Here is an 18,757-nt window from a genome sequence, read left to right on the forward strand (position 1 = left end):
ACACTTCCAGGAATGGAACAACTTTTCTGGTTAATCTGTTCCAGTTCCTCACCACCCTCACAGCAAAGAACTTCATCCTAATATCTAATCTAAACCTACCCTGTTTCAATTTTAAACCATTCCCCCTTGTCCTATCACTAGATGCTCTTATAAGTCCCTCTCTATCTTTCTTGTTGGCTCCCTTCAGGTACTGGAAGGCCACAATTAGGTCACTCCAGAGCCTTCTCTTTTCAAGGCTGGACAAACCTAATTCTCTCATCATTTCCTCATAGGAGAGGTCCTCCATCCTTCTAAGCAATTTGGTGGCCCTCCTCTGAACTCACTTTGACAGTTCGATGTCCTTCCTGTGCTGAGGAATCAAGAGCTGGACACAGCATTCCACGTGGGGTCTTAGAGGGGCAGAATCACCTCCCTCGGCCTGCTGGTCCTGCTACTTTTGAGGCAGCCCAGGATACAATTGGCTGTCTGAGCTGCAAGTGCATACTGCTGGTTCATGTCCATCCTCTCATATATGATCACCCTCAAGTCCTTCTCAGCAGGGCTGTTCTCATTTTAGTTTAGATGTTCATATGCCTTTATGAATGCTTACTGTGATTTAACTCGTACTTGCAAATTCTGAGAAAACTTCAACTATTGTATTTTACCTTCTGATATGAAGGTCTATACCTATCTATTAAGCAAATGAATATAACATTATAAGACATTCCAGGACACAGCTTATGTTGCACTTTGTAGTCCAGCTGCTTATCAATTTTCAAGCAAGAAAAAGCAAATGCAAGACTTGTGTTCTCCAGAGTAGAACCGTGCAGGTAAGTTTTAGTGACATAGTTCACAATGTCAATGACAGCAATCTGCTTCTCATTCAAGAAGGGCAGTATTCACATGGACTACTTCAGAGTTGCTCCTGCACTTTCATTTCTTCCTTTACAAAAATCAGAAATATCTGTTTTTTTCATTCAAAATTAACAGGTATCTTGAACAGAGTGCTCAAATTTATCACACTTACGCACCCCTGCACACCCCTGTTTTCTAGGTAGTGGGTTAAAAATTAACTATAATCCAGGAGAGAACAAACATTTTGCAGCTTTAGAAAAGAATCCTTATTTTCTGGGTATTTCATATAAACTATGCAGAATGGCAGCAGAGGTGCTACAAGCTTAGTTATATATTTCTCTATAAGAAAGTCGAAATTGCTTCAATATCCCACTGCAGCTACATGAATTAGCTATAAACCTGCTAGAGTGGCATTATAGGATTTAAAATTGACATTTGAAATTTTGCCAGCATCAGGTGGTAAAACTAGTCAGGAACACTTCAAAATACTTCCTAATGGACATCATATTTAGACCGTCTCTCAGTCCCCTAGAAAACAGAGAAATTTTGAAATGCAAACTGTGTTAGAAAGCAGTGGAGAGCTACTGCATACCAGTTTTACTTATTATCACTTCCTGAAAGTGAGGATACATGACAAAGCTTAGAAATGTATATTTACAAAATACTTTTTCCCTGCCATAACAGCTTTCCACAAATGCCACAACTATTAATGCAGATGTCTAGTCCATGTGCTCCAGCTTTAGAAACTGAAAACAATACCTTGGCGTTGATTTGTTACCATGCACACAGAACTACCCCTTTACACACACTGAAGAAAGGCCACAGACTAGAACAAGACATTAACAGCACTTTTAATGTATCAATTTATTGCATATGTCAGTACATAAAAATAGAAAAGTGTTTTTTGTAAAATTAACTTTATCGTAAAAACCAGACTAGAATGAGAATGTAAAACTTTGCCACAATTAGCACATATACAGTAACATTTACGCTTTGTCTACAAAACTTAAGAATACTTTATAAGACAGTTTTGCCTTAACTATATATTAAAGAAAAATCAAATAAAAAGCTTGCATCTTATATCCAGTGACTGTTTCTGAATTCAAAACACAAGTGTTATTTGGAACTTCAATATGCTATCTCTATTTACACTTCTGTGGGGTTCTACTTTAAATTATACAAGCAGGATGGCATTGCAAATTATACCTAACGGGATTCATCAGGCTGATCCCACTACATGCAAGAGGCACTGATTTTATATTTGGCAGAAGTGCCTCCAGCAAAATGACGTGTCATTAACAAAAATAAAAATGTACTTTTCAAGAACTGAATTATGAAATACAAATGGAGGTACATCTGCATCTTTTTGCTAACAGAAGAGACCATACCTTGGACTCTCAGTTCAGCCTTGAATTCTTCACTGTGAACATCCAGTGTGACCCAAATGATTAGCTTAGAAATGCTGATATGCATATTTTGTATAAATAGTTAATCCTTCTGCCCTTCAGCTGAGAGATTGTCCATAGCCTACCAAATGCATTTGTGCTCTATTTCTAATTTTACCTGAGAAATGGACATGAGGGCAGCTAAACCAGTTAACATGTCTTCAGAAGAAAGCACAGCTTATCTCTCTGCATTTCACAGTTTAGAAACAAATACTGGGAATATAAACTTGGGTTAGCAGGAAGCCTCAAGTATTTCCACTAATTAAAACCACACACACATGTGCACACAAGGTCTTACACTTACTTACAAGGACTCTACTGCTACAGCTGTTCAACTCCTGCCCCCCTCTCCAACTTTGTTTTTCCTTTTTTTTTTTTTAAACTTAAATTTCCTCTTATAAAACAGACAATTCCTTTATTGAGCATGTTTAAACCAAGAAGCTTTCATACAAACCTATGAAAATAACTCAACTTTTTCCCAAACTAGAAATTCATATGTACAGGACAAATACTTGAGAAATATCTATATACAAACGGATAACTTCTATGAGAAAACATATAATGGTATTAAATAAATGCAATAGTATCATAGCACACATTTTGGCAATTTAAAGTTATTATTACTATGTTGCTTACAGTTCAGCTTTTAGCAGCAGGTAACTGTGGGTTTCCATCACACAATCCATAAAACAAAAACAAGTCTTGACTTGTCAGAACAAGTTCCTTCCCCCTCCTCCCTCCCTTAAAGGGCTGTATGCACAGCAGTGGAATATTTGCATAAAAACATCATTTCCTTCCTCTTTTCTTTCAGTGGATTTCACAGCCAATGCAACAAAAAATAGCATGATAACATTCATTCACAAGTGTATGTGGCCAACCCATTAAGGGAGAAGCAAAACATATGTGGAAGGTGGAAGAAACCACATTAAGTGTAAAGGATGCATATATGACAATGGTGTTTTCTCATACTCAATATTTGCAAAAGCTAAGTTTCATATTTATGTCCTGCAGACAGTATAGTGAAAATATATGGCTTGATAATCAAAAGTAATATTTAGACAGAGCCCACTTTGAACAGTTTCAGATTGCCATAATCTAACATCACAGATTTGACTCTGATTTGCAACTGTATGCCCAAATGAGAATACGTCATTGGTACGTAAGTGCCACGTAATACTAGGGGTACTTTGGGTTGAGATTTTTGTTTTGATGGGTGGGAAAATGCATTAAAAGCCATGTTAGTTTAGAAATTGACATTTTAGGAAAAAAAATCACAGTCGCATTTAAAGGCAAGTTATGACAACTGAAACAACTACTTTCTCTTAATTTTATCTCCAACAATTAATCTATTCTTTTGGCTTTATTAGCTGACTTTTAGAAAAGCAGAATTTGACTGCCAATTTTCCTTCTCTCCTTCCACCTCTATTCTAAAGTAACGTGAAGCAGATGAAACAATCTATGCAAGCAGCTCACACCAGGGAAAGGAAATGCTATGTCTGTTAACTCCTTTCTGCTGGTACAAACACCGCCTCATCTCCCATCCCCACAGCCAAACTTCTCAAATATACCTTCCCCACATGCCCTGCCTGTCTGCCCCCCACCAAAAAAAAACCCCAAAAAACAAAACCCCCAAAAAACACCACCACTGTAAGGCTGAAAAGATAGTTTTGGTTTCACTCAGATTTAAAACTATGCTGTATGATTTTAGGTCTACAGATCCCAAAAGATCTTTAGTTTTTTCAATCAACTCTAAGAAAACCTTAATAATAGGATCATGAAATATACTTACCAGAGAAAGCAGCAAGTTCTGGTATGTATACAGTTAAAAATTAAAAAAAAAAAATCACATTTAAGTAAAGATGTATCATCCTATCTACAAATTGCTGATAACTATTATCCATGTGTACAGAAGAACTGTAATTCCATTAGGAGGCATAACCATTAAGGCACCAGTTCAGGAAAGCAGTTTTATTCAACCAAAGAATTTAAGCACAAGCTTAAAATACCACTGTCCCTCAGGAAACAGATTTTAGGTGTATGCTGAGATGCTTTTCTGAATCAGGACAACATGGTATAAAAGTTTATTTAAAAATTTCAATCTGAAGGGCAATCATACACATTGTGTGGAAGATTTTCCAGTTTGTTCTTCTCCAAAAAAATATTTGGAAGAGGCAAAATCAGCTGCAGTGGATGAGAAATTAAACCTGCAGAAGAGATATAAACAGCTCCCACACTCCAAAATGAACTAAGCTAGCAGCACACGTCTTTGATCGCAGAATTAAGGTTGGAAGAGATCGTCACAATTACCTAGTCCAATCACCAACCTAACACCACCATAATCACTCCTAAACCATATCCCCAAGTGCCACATCCAGATGGTTCGTGAACAATTCCAGAGATGGTGACTCCATCACCTCCCTGGGCAACTTAGTCCAATACCCAACACCTCTTTCAGTGAAAATTTTTTTTCTAATATCTAGTCCGAACCTTGCCTGACACAACTTAAGGCCATTTCCTCTTGTCCTTCCACTTGAGACATGGCAGAAGAGATTGAAACCCACCTTCCTAAAACCTCCTTTCAGGTAGTAGAAAGCGATAAGATCTCCCCTGAGCCTTCTTTTCTCTGGACCAAACAACTCTAGCTCCCTCAGCTGCTCTTCATAGGACTTACCCTCTAGGCCCTTCCCCAGCTCCATTGCCCTTCTCTGGACACGCTCCAGCACCTCACTGTCTTTCTTGTCATGAAGGGTCCAAAACAGCACACAGAACCCAAGGTGTGGCCACACCAGTGCCGAGTACAGACAGACATTCTCTGTCCTACTCCTGCTGGCCACACTATTTTTGGTACAGGCCATGATGCCATTGGCCTTCTTGGCCACCTGGTCACACTACTGGCTTACGTCCAACTGGATGTTGACCAGCACCCCCAAGTCCCTTTCTGCTGAGCAGCTCTCAAGCCACTCTTCCCCCAGCTTGTTGTGATGCCAGTGCAGGACTCAGCCCTTGGCCTTTTTGAACCTCGTTATCATTGGCTTTGGCCCATTGATCCAGTCAGTATCTGCAGAGCCTTCCTACTCTCAATAATATCACTGCCTAGGACTACCTGCTCGTTTTTATTATCCTTACTGTAACAACTGTATACATTAATCTCTAATCAAGTGATCACTGATAATTATTTGAATTTGTTTCTTTTGGAGGTATAAATAAAGGGCACATACATTAACTACACCAGCCTAATAAACTAACACAGATACTTACTTTTACCTTGTATGACCACCCATTTTACCTTGAGAAATATCACCTCAAAATGCGCAAGCAGACTACTAGTAACAAACAGTTTGCATGTACATCAGTGAGGAGAGCTTGAGGCAGAAGGGAGCTTAGATTGCACTGTTGTCTTTCTGAAGGTTACTTCTATTTTCTACGGCAAAATTACCTGGGTAAAATCCTGAAGTATGTTTAGGCACATACAACTTTCTGTGCACTATTATAATACAAATAGTAAAATGAAAGCAGGGAAAATGTTTTTTTTTTTTTCATTTTCAGTTGCAGTTTGAAATACTAGTAATAACCCAGGATAGTATACCTGCATGTATACCCTACCATTAACATTATTTTATATTATTTAGTACATTAAAGACTTCCCACTTTGCATAATATAAAATTTCAAGGAATAAAACACTAATCTCATGCATGGCACACTGTAAATAAACTCTAAGAGAAGCAACAAATCATTGTGCTAACCATGGCTGTCCAAAAAGCTCACACATACAGCAGTGAATACTGAAGAGCTTCCTGTTGTTCTAAACTAATACATTCTGCACTACTTTTGTAGCAAGTTCCTTTAATAGCATCTGTTGTACATATCAAAGAAATGGAATTTATGGACAGAGATACTAAAAAAGTATGAGAAAGACATAAAATGGTTCATTTACAATGCTGCAAATGTAAAAGTTATCTGGAACACCTTAATAAAATATCAGACCTTTCCAAGTTTAATTTCACTTTTTAGGCAAGTACAGACATGACATACATTTAAAAATGGACATTCTTTTACCACTTATCACAAATCAAGGTACAGTGCAGGTATTCCCCCCACCCTACCCCAAAGAAGAATATCAATTATATTATTGTTACATTAGATGACGTTTTCGCCATTTCTTCAGGAGAGTGACTCTTTATTACTTCTTTGATGAACTGTTCAAGTGCAGTGAAATAACCCTGGCACTGCCAAGTGTCATTATGAGTTCCATCAGGAAATATCGCCAATCTCTTAGTCCGAGCTGGAGATAATTCATAAAGTTGCTTCATCATAACTGGTGGAATTAACTGGTCAGACAACCCAGAGATGAAGAGCGAAGGCATTCTGCACTGAGAGATTTTTCTGTAGGACAGAAATTTATTTTTGTAGCACCATAAGGGAAGATATCGCATTGGAAAGAAAGAGAACAAAGTGCTGGCCATATAAGGGATGCTGAGAAAGGTGTTCTCCACCACGATGGCAGAAATCCTATGGGAATTTTCAGAAGCTAAGTGAATAGCTACTGCTCCCCCCAAGGAACGGCCAAAAAGAAAAACTTTTGTTTTATCAAGATCGGACCGAGTCATCACATAGTCTAACACAGCCTCAGAATCTAAGTACAAGCCTTCTTCACTTGCTTCTCCTTCACTTTTTCCATACCCTCTATAATCGACCAGAATTAAGTTTACTTTCAGGTTTACCAGCATTAACAAAGCATTTGGCAACCTGTGGCCGATGTTGCCTGCATTGCCGTGAAAGTAAATGATGGTTGGAGAATAAGCTGCATTGTCCCCTGTGTACCTCAGCAGGATAAGATTGAGAAGAACTCCATCTTTGGTTTTGATGAAGATATTTTCATGTGGTATACCAGTAGGCATAGGAACATAAAGGCGTGATGAAGAGGGCTGTTCAGGAAAGTAAAGCAGCACATCCTGGAATTTATATAATATACCCGCTATTGATACAAATATTAATATAAGTAGTATAATGCCTCCGTACAAGTGGAAAGTCACTATCAAGGGTAAAAGACAAATACGGCAGAGACTCCAAGACCAGGAAGCCAAAGCTAGTAGCCATCTTTTAACAAAGGTCCAAAGCATCCATGATTTTTCCATTGTAGAAGTCAGTGATCTTTTACTCCAAGTAAATCCTGCAAAAAAAGCCAAAGGTATGCATATAAATATAGGGAAAAGAAAAATGATTTCAGCATTCATACTTGCAGAACATTAATGGTAAGTCAACATATCGGAGCATTAACATCAAATTTGGTGGCAAACTCCATTTTTGGAAACCATTTGACTCTGTAAAAACAAGCAGAAAAGCAACCATAAGGAAAGGCTTTAGAACTCTTCAAAATCCCAGCAAAATCCATTAACAGCACTAGAAAATTGGTTGACTGAGACCATAGTAACTTACACTTTCCCTGTCTTCCCTACTCCCCAGGAGAACAACCATACAGACCGTATCACCAGTTTGTCAAAGCTTCTTATATAAGTAATTCTAAAATCCAAAACACAAACAAAAATAGCCTTTATTTTTAAGTTGCTAAGTAGCATTCAGTAAGCCTGTGCACACCACTTCGCAGCCAGTGGAGGCTCACCATGCATCCTGGCTCTGTTATTGGTGGCTGTCTTTCAGCATCTCGGTCAACCGTGATTACAGAGCAACACGTGAAGTGGTCAGAAGAGAGATTCCTCTACAGTAAGATACCACACTGTAGTTACCAGTTACCACCAGTTTGTGACAGCCTTTTTTGCTATATTTTGATTGTTTCTGATTTATAATGCTAGCTTTCCACTATCAGATCAGTAATCCATATTAAGTCTTTAGCTGAACGAAGATTGTATCATCACACAAGACCACTGAAAACAGTCAGCTAACTACACTGTTCTCTGATCAATGAAAAGCACATCTGCTGAAAGGACCAAACATGAAAACAGACTCATGACAAAAACAGGCATACAGCATAAAATGAGGAGAGTGATGTTAATGACCAGAGATTAAACCTTCCTTCCAATTAAAAGAGACAGTTACATCTCCCAGCATACATATAATCTCTTACAGTATTTACTGCTAGGTTCAAGTGAAATATGGAAACAGGTAAAACCTGCCAAACCTACATGAGAACTACAGTACACCACTCAGTTGCCACACTGCCTGGAATGACAACACAAGCTCACTTGTTTAACAAAACTAAGTCATACAGCAGTAATAATTACAGTTTAGACACAAAGTTATAACCTCCTGCAATGATGTAATGCAGGAAGAATCTGAATTAAATCCAAAGGAGTTTGACATACAGAGATGCATCCAAGCATTCTGCACCAGCCATCTTGGTAGGATCAAGTGATAACTGGCGACCTTTGCAGCCACAGCTGCCATTTATAACTGTTTTATGCAACAATTAGAAATAAATCAGAAATAAAAATAATCTGTTACATCTAAAGATTCACATATTAACCAAAAACAATGTGAAATTAAGATTTTATATACCGTATCTACTCTAAATACATAAAACTGGTGAAATATAAAGTAGTTAAAAAGAGCAGTTATCCCAGCTTTGTTCTCCTGTATTACTTATAAGCTCATATTTAACATCCACATCCAAGTATTCACAAATATTGTCTATAAGAAAATTTAATTCTTGTGATCCATTTCTCTAGTAAAGAACTCACAGCAATTAGGAGACATATAAAGTAGCTACTTCAATTTCGAAGAAAACTTCCTAATGAAGTTAACAAATGTTTCCTGCATTACATTTCAAGACTATAAGAACACTGACAATGAGAGAGTAAAACCATTCTCCTTATCTATTCAAAATTTTGTTGACTTCCTTACGAATGAGACTCCAAAAATGCTTTCTTATCAAGACATTCACAAGAGTACAAGACTCATCATTAAAACTAATAAAAGATAAAGAAGTAATAAAAATCTCAAAGTGATGAAGTTTTGCAAAATTCCCATATACACTAAAGATTGTTACTTGAAGACTGATACAGCTGACTTGACTTTAATTTGTGCACCACTTCTATTTTTATTTTAGTAGGCTAATATTATTAAATGCTATACTATTGAGATACTGCTGCTGTGTGATTATTTCTGATATCTATATCTATATATATATAAACTTTGCTACTGGAGTTCTAAAACCAATGCATTCTACAACTAGAACTCAACGCACAGTAGTTAACAGGAAGGGCAAACTACACAGCCACAAATGTTTCATGCTCAGTACATATTTAAATAAAGTGGACTACTCTGCACTAATGAATAACTATATTACCATTAAAGTTTTCTTCCCAGTTATGAGAAACTTCACTAGTTCCATTCGTTTCCAGGCTGGAATCAGCCCATATCTCATACTTCACATCTTGCTGCAGGATTTGTCAGCTAGACAACTAAGAGGTAAGTTTCTCTAGGTTCTTCCCCACTTCCTTCCAATACCAATTGAAAGATCACTGGAGAGATAAAAGATGGTTTCTCAAACAAGCACGCAGGCCTAGAAGAGACTCTAAACCAAATCAGTACAAGTTTATTCTCAATAAAGCTACAATCCATGCTTTCTATGGACCCCAATGCAACAGACCTTCCAAACACTGTCTTGTTTGAGCTGAACAGCAGAAGATGATACAAACAGAACCAAACTTCCACTTGAAGGACAGAAATAAAAAGGGTAAGCTAATACAGTAATTTTCAATGAGCAATAAGGTCAGCACTATTTGAAGTGTATGAGATCTAAGACTGAAGAGTATGAGATTTGAGACTGTTCAGTATACTGCAAGACAACACACAGACACAAAACAATTCTCTTCTTGGTCTTCATTTCCCACTTCTGTTGTGCTAGATGGGAAGTTATACACCTTTCAAACATGTTACAATGTAACATCTTATCACGCAAAAACTCTGCGTTGAGGTACAAAGAGCATGTGTTACGATTCTCCTGTATCTCTAATTTTTCTGGCTAAGAGGGGGCCAGAATAGTCAGGGAAAGGTGTGAGAGAGGGATAGGAAAGGGAGAACAATGCATTTAGACTTTGATGTCTGACCAGGTTAAGAAACAGAGCAGACCCACCACCTGGACAAAACTGTCCCTCTTTCTAGACAAGACTGCTTCTCTTCCTGGACTACAAGAACCACTCATGGACTTGCTCCATAACTGTCTGATGTCCCAGTTACGGCAAGAAGCATGCACACCTTTATGTCTTCTAAAGGAGAACTTTTCAATCAATTTCTGTCTTATGCAAGTATGACTTGGTAATTTTTTTTTTCATGGCTGTTTAACAGGATTATCTCAGTTATACTGCCTTCTACTGTTATCTCAGTTATATTGCCTCTACAGCTCTCTAAAGAGATAACACGAAACATCACTCATGTATTACAGATGGAGACATGGGAACCAAGGGAAGTCAGCTAGTTGGCCAGTGGCAGGCTAGTGGAAGTTTTGTATCAGACAGGGAAATAAGGTTTGTCTACAGGTTTCCTTTTCAAATCTCCTAGACAAAACATGAATTCCCTGGAACTCATTCTTGGTTCATTAAAAAAATTTAAAAAAAAAAATTTGAAGGAACATTGTATTGTGGCACCATATTTCAAGTAATTGTTGTAATTTTGCAAATGACTTTGCAAGAAAAGTTTTCCTATAACAAGGAGTCACATCCCATTTTACAGCATTCACAGTATTTTATAACTGATTATTTAAACTAATTTAGAGGCTATGTAAACAAGCATAAGGGCATTTTTTTTAAACTTGTCACAAAAGTCAATGTCTGTGACAAATATAGTCAACGACAGCAGAACCACACAGTTCTATATGGTAGAAGTTTTCCTAAGTAACTCTTATGTTAATCTTAACTCCTACATATGCTGTTCTTGTTCTTAGCTACTCTTACTACTGGAAAATATTTCCTAATACACTTAAAAAGAAGGGACACATTACTTAAATTCTTCACTTTGGGTTCAATGTTTATTAACCTCCAAATACAAAACCTACCTTCATTTTCTCCAGACTATATAAATTCAGTTCCTCTGCATTCTTCTCATAATGTTTTCTCTTTCACAAATATGATTAGAAGTCTTTCCTCTACCATCCACATGCATCACATTTCCTCCTGTCCCTCTGATAATGTGCATTAGAAAGGCTAGACTTTGAGAATCTTGATACTTCCTACAAGAATTTCTTTGATGATGCTTGTATACTTCAAAGACAAGCAGAAGACAGTACTGAAATACTAAGTTCTATTGTGGAAATCATTAACACACAGGAACAGCAATACAGCCTAATTCAATCTTGACCTAATGAAAGTAAGACTTAGTCGGACTGCTGCTGTACCTTTGGCTCAAAGACCAGTTCAGTTTACACCGCCACATAACTGTATTGCCCCTCAAAACAGAAAGGAAATTTGCAAGTGATGAGTTTCAATTTTATGTCAGAGGGATATACACATATGTTGATACACACACACCTGTACCTATACATCTCCACTGCTGAATCCACAGTCCAGGAGCTATTGCAGACCTTTGTGTTCTATCAGACAAGCTACAAATCTCATAATTAGGTAACTACTGAAAACACAAATCACTCACAACAATAAAAATTCCGAGAAAAAAAATAAGGTCTTTATGATCAAGGTACTTTAACAATATTCTGCTTTGCCCTAATGCTATTCTTAACTGGTTAATGCCATTACTGACTGAAGAATCACAAAAACTCAAGTGCATACTTAGAGTACTTGTGAACAATTTTTCACTCATTCTGAACGGCAGCTGAAATTACTCTTTTATCTGTCGCAAATTCTGTTGTTTTGTCGTGGTCCGTATTTTCAATATTAAAAAAGGGCCATTTTCATACACCAATCACATTATAAAGCATTTACCTTTAGATGTGATGATTTCCCAGGCTTCATCTCTGTCTGAAAGACAATTCCATTTATGAATTGAGTAAAATTGCTTTTGAATTACACACATAATTTACCCTTTGTCTTCAGTTACTTTTAAGAAAATTAAGAAGTGCTAGCATCCAACCCCCCTAGAACTACAACTGCTTTACTGATGAAATTATGCATTTCATATTCATGTTCCACCTATTAAGCTGAACACTTGTTTGAAACATCTGATGAACTTGAAAACATTTTACAATGAAATTCAAGAATCACATCGAAATGTCCCGGACTATACACACAGTACACAGTATATAATATACATAGTGCATAAAAATGAAGTCATGCTAGATTTACATTGTCTCCTTAAAACTAACTTTTAGTGTATGAGCAGCCTTAAAGTTAGTGCTAAGAAGCACAATCCGGTGTTTAATGGCTGCTTCCTCATTTAAGAGCTAAGTCTTAGCACTCACTGCAATCTTTTGGATTTCAAAATAAACAAACAAAATCAGGTATTTCTCTGTGCTTTTAAGAAATGCCAAAAGACATCTGTTGGTTTCTACTGCACTTCCTTCTCCTGGACTCTACCTGCTCCAGACACTGATTTGCTCAAGCTTTAAATTTACTCATTTATTCAGAAGACTCCTGTAAATAGGAATACTAAGTCCTCAACTTTAAAAAATTAGTTTCAGATGGGAACTGATCTGAAAGAAAACTTACAAGCTACAATCTACAAACCTACAAGACAGTAAAAATACACTTCCTTAGTACTAAAATCCTACAGAGACACTCATAAAAAAAAAAAAAAGAGAGAGAAAGGAAAAATGATAGCAAAGCAGTGACTCCCAATAAAGGAAAAAGCACAGTAAGAATAATTACGCGTCACACATTTAAGGGCTCTGGCTTTTAAAATCAACAAGCCACTTGTCCTACTTATTTCAAACAGGGAATTTTCACAACTCTGCATCAGGTTGCACATGTACATAATTGAAAGTGTTTTCCTCTTAACTCTTATTACACATCCTTTTACAACCAACAAGTCTTAATGAACCTTATAGGCATGTCTTGAATAATGATATTGAGTAAAAAACCGCCAAAACAACAACTAACCAAGGCTGGCTATATTACAACCTTAGCTTTCTAGTGAGCACAGGCTTCTAAATAGGCTTCATATTACTTGACAAGTATGTTAAAAAATTTTCCTTTTTACTTAAGACAACCACCTGGTTCAGCCTTGCCAATAGTCACTTGGCACAGTAAGAACATTAAAGTTATCATCATCATCAGCCCAACCTTCTACAAGCATCCCCATTTGCAGGAATTGTTACATACGGCAGTGGAGACAAACGAAACACTAGAGCAAGACCTTGCTACCAAGAAGCTAAAGATCTCTCGAGGCTTCGCAGGGAGGCACCTGTAGGAACTTCTGCGGCGCTGTCAACGCAGCAGCTCCACGGGAGGTACGTCCCGAAAGGCCGGCACAGGAGCCGCACAACCCCCGGGACAGCACCGGCCTGCCAGCCGCTCCCAGGGAAAAGCCGCATTTATCCACGGAGAGACCCCAAACACCAAACTGACAACCCAACCTGCAGGCTACCCCCGCCGCCCCGGCTCCCGCCCGCCCCGCCGCGGCCTCCCGGGGCAGGGGCCGGCCGCCACCTCCCTCTGCCAAGCGCCCTCCCCGCGGGGCGGGGCCGGCCCCGGGGTGGCGAAACCCACCCGCCGCATCCTCCCGGGCGGCCGCCGCCGGTGCCTCGGGCCAGCGCAGACCCCGACGCGCAACTTCAACCACGGCTCCTTCCTCCCGAGGCAGGAAGTCACCGCAGCCGCGGTTCCGCTTCCAGGTCACCGCCCGGCCGTTTTCCCTTCTCTCCTCGCCTTCCTGCGCCCGGGGCTCCGCCAGCGCTTCCCCGCCCCGGCCCGGGGGAGGAGCGCGGACCGCGGCACCACCGGGCCGCCCCTCCTGTTCCGGGGCGGGGCAGCCGGTGTCAGCCCTTTGCTGCAGGTATCCCCGGGTCCACGTAAGTCTCCCCCGGGGTGGCTGCGCCTCCATCGCCCCGGCTGTCTCCTCTCGTGCAGAGCAGGAGGTGCCCGCCCGGAAAGTGTCCGCTCCCCCCTTGGCCGTGGCAGGGGGATGTGGGGGGTGTGTGCGGTCCCTCTCCGCGGGAGGGGGCCGGCCCCGTTGGACACCGCTCCCTCAGACGGCGGGGAGCGGCCGGGCGACAGGGCCCGAGGGCGGGCGGTGTCGGGAGCAGGCTGCGTTCTCGGGCGGGGTGGAGGAGGAAATTGGTCTCCGAGCAGTGAAAGCTCCTGCCTGGGCAGCAGCGGGAGGGGAGCGCGCTGCCTTCTCCTGCCTTGCAGTCAGTCCTCAGTCGAGGTGATGCCAGTGTTTCAGTGTCGCAGCCCCACCGATGAGTGTGACCCTTGACTAAGGACAGTGGTACCAGCTGATGACCTTTAAGTAAAGATAATGGTTAAATCTTAGTTAGAAAAAGAAGGAAAAATGTAAATACTAATTAGAGATGGGGTTTTTTAGAAAAACATGATGCCATTTTCTCTAAAAATATATACTTTTTTTTGTTCTTAGTGAAAAGCAGACTGATGGCTTCCGCACCTGTTTCTCAGCCTCCTAGAAAAACAGTGGCCTCTCATGTGCCTTTTGCAGATCTGTGTTCTACTCTGGAGCGAATACAGAAGTGTAAATCTCGTCCGGAGAAAACCAAGTATTTTAAGGATTTTCTGGATTCCTGGAGGAAATTCCATGATGCACTTCACCAAAAAGAGAAAGACGTCACAGATTCCTTTTACCCAGCTATGCGACTTATTCTTCCACAGCTGGAAAGAGAAAGGATGGCATATGGAATTAAAGAAACTATGCTTGCAAAGCTGTATATCGAACTGCTTCATTTACCAAAAGATGGAAAAGATGCTGCAAAGCTTTTAAATTACAGAACACCTACAGGCTCACGAGGAGATGCTGGAGATTTTGCAATGATCGCGTACTTTGTGCTAAAACCTAGGAGCCCAAAACAAGGCAGACTGACAATAGAACAAGTCAATGAACACTTAGATGCGATAGCTAATAATAATGCTGCTAAAAACAAGGGTCAGTTAAAGAAAAGTCTTCTTCAGTTAATTACCCAGAGCACAGCACTGGAACAAAAATGGCTCATCCGGATGATTATAAAGGATCTAAAGCTTGGTGTTAGTCAACAAACTATATTTTCCATTTTTCATCCTGATGCTGCTGAATTACACAACGTCACAACTGATTTAGAAAAAGTTTGCAGACAGCTACATGATCCATCTGTCTCACTTAGTGATGTTTCTATCATGTTGTTTTCTGCCTTTAAACCAATGCTTGCTGCTATTGCAGATGTCCAGCAAATTGAGAAACAGATGAATAACCAGGTATTCTACATAGAAACTAAGTTGGATGGTGAACGTATGCAGATGCACAAAGATGGGGATGTGTATAAATATTTTTCCCGAAATGGGTTTGACTATACTCAGCAGTTTGGTGCTTCACCCCTTGAAGGTTCGTTAACGCCATTTATTCATAATGTTTTTAAAAGCAATATACAAAATTGCATTCTCGATGGTGAAATGATGGCTTACAATCCTGAAACGCAAACCTTTATGCAAAAAGGAAACAAATTTGACATAAAAAGAATGGTGGAGGACTCTGATCTGCAGACCTGCTTCTGTGTGTTCGACGTATTGATGGTTAACGATCAGAAGTTGGGGCACGAAGTACTAAGCAAAAGATATGAAATCTTAGGTAGCGTGTTTACCCCGGTAAAGGGCAGGATGCATATTGTACAGAAGAAAAGTGCCAGAACAAGAAAAGAAGTAATTGATGCTTTAAATGAAGCAATAGATAACAGAGAGGAAGGGATTATGGTGAAAGATCCCATGTCCACCTACAAGCCTGACAAACGTGGGGAAGGGTGGTTAAAAATCAAGCCAGAATACGTGAATGGACTGATGGATGAACTAGACCTTTTAATTGTTGGTGGTTACTGGGGAAAGGGGTCACGTGGTGGGATGATGTCTCATTTTCTGTGCGCTATTGCGGAGACACCCCCTCCAAATGAAAAACCAACCGTTTTCCACTCAATTTGTCGTGTTGGCTCTGGCTATACTATGAAGGAGTTGTATGATCTAGGCTTGAAACTGGCGAAATTCTGGAAGCCCTACCATAGGAAGGACCCTCCCTGTAACATTTTGTGTGGAACGGAAAAACCTGAAATGTACATTGAACCTTGCAACTCTGTCATAGTTCAGATCAAGGCAGCCGAGATCGTCGACAGTGATATGTACAAAACTGACTGTACTTTGAGGTTCCCCCGAATCGAGAGGATACGTGAGGACAAAGAATGGCACGAGTGCATGACTTCAGACATGTTAGAAGACCTCAGAAGCAAAGCAGAAGGGAAACTGGCATCTAAGCACCTTCATGTAGATGAGTATGATGAGCCGCATGAGAAAAAAAGGAGAACTGTTTCAAAAGTGAGGAAGGTAATTGGAATAGCTGACCAATTTAAAGCTCCTGATCTTTCTAGTGTAAACAAGGTTTCAAATGTATTTGAAGATGTTGAGTTTTGTGTTATGACGGGAACAGGGAAATACACAAAGTCTGAGCTGGAAAGCAGAATAGCTGAATGTGGTGGCAGTGTGGTACAGAACCCGGGGCCGGAGACTTACTGTGTCATTGCAGGAGCTGAGAATGTCAGAGTGAAAAACATCATTGCTTCCAACAAATATGATGTGGTGAGGGCAGAGTGGCTCCTTCAATGTTTTCAAACCAAAATGCTGGTGCCTTGGCAACCAGCCTTTATGATTCACATGTCTCCTGACACAAAAGAACATTTTGCTCGTGAGTATGATTGTTATGGAGACAGCTACACAGCAAACACAGATGTTGCACAGCTCAAGGAAGTGTTCTCAAGAGTGAAAGACAATAAAGCAATGCCTTTGGACAAAATTGCAGAGATAGAAGAACGTTATTCATGGAACAGTTGTCAGCTCAGTATATTCAGAGGAAACACTATTTATGTGGACTGTTATGCCACTGTTAATGAGCCTAAAAGCAAAATCCCTGCAATAGCACTATCAATTAGAGCTTTGGAGCTCCGCTTTTATGGTGCAAAAGTAGTCTCTCACCTTGCAGAAGGTGTCTCCCATGTTGTTATAGGAGAAGATCATTCCCGGGTAAAAGAGATAAAAGCACTCAGGAGAACGTTTGGGAAAAAATTTAAAATTGTAAGTGAGCTTTGGGTAAAAGAGTCAGTGGAGGAAGGAGTCTCAAAGAATGAAAATCAGTACTTAGTTTAAAGTAGTTTTTACGATTGGAGCAAAGGCATTCTTGTTGGAATGATTGGACTCGGATTTTATGAGGTTGCCTTAAATTTTTTGTGTGTTTTCATGTCTGCTTAAAGCTGAGTCTGGCTAAAGAATAACACTGTATTGCTGAAATCAGAGGAAGGCTTTTAATTATAGTGTTGCGGAAGCAAGGGGACGCTAAGCTATGTTGGAGGAATAAAAACCACCACAAGATAAATAGTGTAAGCCTTTTAATGCACAAACAGATCTCAGGAGAGATTTAATATTTTACATAAATAAAATATGTTTGAAACTGGCTAGTTTGTGCTAGCTGTTAATAATGCTTGCCTCCATTTTTCAAAATGGAGACAATAATTTACTGTTTTATGGAGATTCTACTATTTATTTATTGTTAATTTATCAATTTGCAGTCATATTCATGTTTTCGTGGACGTGTTTTGTGTGTATTCCATATGCTACAGAATTTGGTAATTTATTGACTTCATCTGTACTATTTTAATTTGTTTACATTGGTTTTAGCATTGAGCACTGCACAGCCTCAGAAGCACTTTGATTTTAGGATACTGCGTAGATCCCATGTTTCTTTGTGTAAATAACCTTTCTAAAGTAGAACCTAAACTTTTGATTGAGGTGCTAATGAATTAACAATGACCTATATATGTATGAAATACAAATCAGTTACTTAAAAACTAATAACCCCCTGTGCTCATTACAGTTAAAACTAAACTGTGAAGTGCAACAGGGCCAGGCTTTTACAATCAACTATCAGTCTATTTTTCAAATAATACTTCTTAAGCTATTTTAGTAATGTAGGATTAATTTCCAAATATCCAGTTCAATGTATATTTTTTCAATTACTAAATAAAATCTATTTTTAAAGTCTGTCTGGTATTTATTTTTAGTAAGCAATAATACTTTTGAAAAGCACAAAACTTAGTTTCTGATTTTGCTGTTAGATAATTGATGCATTAACTCTGAGGGGAGAAGAGTTGAGGGCTGAGTTCTTGTTATGTCAATACTGGTACCAAACAGAATTGCTGTTGGGGAGATCACACAGAATCAGTTTTTAGCTGACCTGTTTCTTCAATGCTTTTTGTGCTTGTGTTCATACAAAAGTTGCTGTTAAAAGAAGTGAGAAATCTTACATGAAAGACTAATTGGAAAGAAGTTTATTGTTATCTCTTATAGTTGGAGTCTTCTCCCTTATTATTTGAAATATAGTAAATAGGTAAAAT

General features: G+C 39.3%; 2 protein-coding genes across 6 annotated transcripts; one reads left to right on the forward strand and one right to left on the reverse strand.

The window, feature by feature from the left end:
* Window positions 1-1,552: 1,552 nt before the first annotated feature.
* Window positions 1,553-14,039, reverse strand: ABHD13 (abhydrolase domain containing 13). Of its 3 annotated transcripts, none has more exons than XM_051809139.1 (3): window positions 13,896-14,038; window positions 12,174-12,205; window positions 1,553-7,450 (listed from the first exon to the last, which is right to left on the reverse strand). In XM_051809139.1, exon 3 carries the CDS (start codon window positions 7,413-7,415, stop codon window positions 6,402-6,404), a length of 1,014 nt encoding a protein of 337 aa, XP_051665099.1. In that variant the 5' UTR covers window positions 7,416-7,450; window positions 12,174-12,205; window positions 13,896-14,038; the 3' UTR covers window positions 1,553-6,401. The 3 variants fall into 3 exon arrangements, with proteins under 3 accessions (XP_051665099.1, XP_051665097.1, XP_051665098.1); XM_051809137.1 differs by having other exon boundaries at window positions 1,555-7,450; window positions 12,174-12,209; window positions 13,896-14,039; XM_051809138.1 differs by lacking the exon at window positions 12,174-12,205 and having other exon boundaries at window positions 1,555-7,450; window positions 13,896-14,037.
* Window positions 13,912-18,401, forward strand: LIG4 (DNA ligase 4). 3 transcript variants are annotated; one of them, XM_051809114.1, is made up of 2 exons: window positions 13,912-14,197; window positions 14,764-18,401. In XM_051809114.1, the coding sequence occupies exon 2, from the start codon at window positions 14,778-14,780 to the stop codon at window positions 17,511-17,513; it is 2,736 nt and encodes a 911-aa protein (XP_051665074.1). In that variant the 5' UTR covers window positions 13,912-14,197; window positions 14,764-14,777; the 3' UTR covers window positions 17,514-18,401. The 3 variants fall into 3 exon arrangements, with proteins under 3 accessions (XP_051665074.1, XP_051665075.1, XP_051665073.1); XM_051809115.1 differs by having other exon boundaries at window positions 13,912-14,181; XM_051809113.1 differs by lacking the exon at window positions 13,912-14,197 and adding an exon at window positions 14,245-14,263.
* The last annotated feature ends 356 nt before the right edge of the window (window positions 18,402-18,757 follow it).

Source organism: Manacus candei, unplaced genomic scaffold, assembly GCF_025592945.1.
Source record: "Manacus candei isolate 608988 ecotype Guabito, Panama unplaced genomic scaffold, ASM2559294v1 h1tg000075l, whole genome shotgun sequence".
Lineage (NCBI taxonomy): Eukaryota > Metazoa > Chordata > Aves > Passeriformes > Pipridae > Manacus > Manacus candei.

What these genes read in the sequence shown, in the direction of transcription:
- LIG4 (XM_051809114.1), top strand. Translation starts at nt 14,778, where the DNA reads ATGGCTTCCGCACCTGTTTCTCAGCCTCCTAGAAAAACAGTGGCCTCT.
- ABHD13 (XM_051809139.1), bottom strand. Translation starts at nt 7,415, where the DNA reads ATGGAAAAATCATGGATGCTTTGGACCTTTGTTAAAAGATGGCTACTA.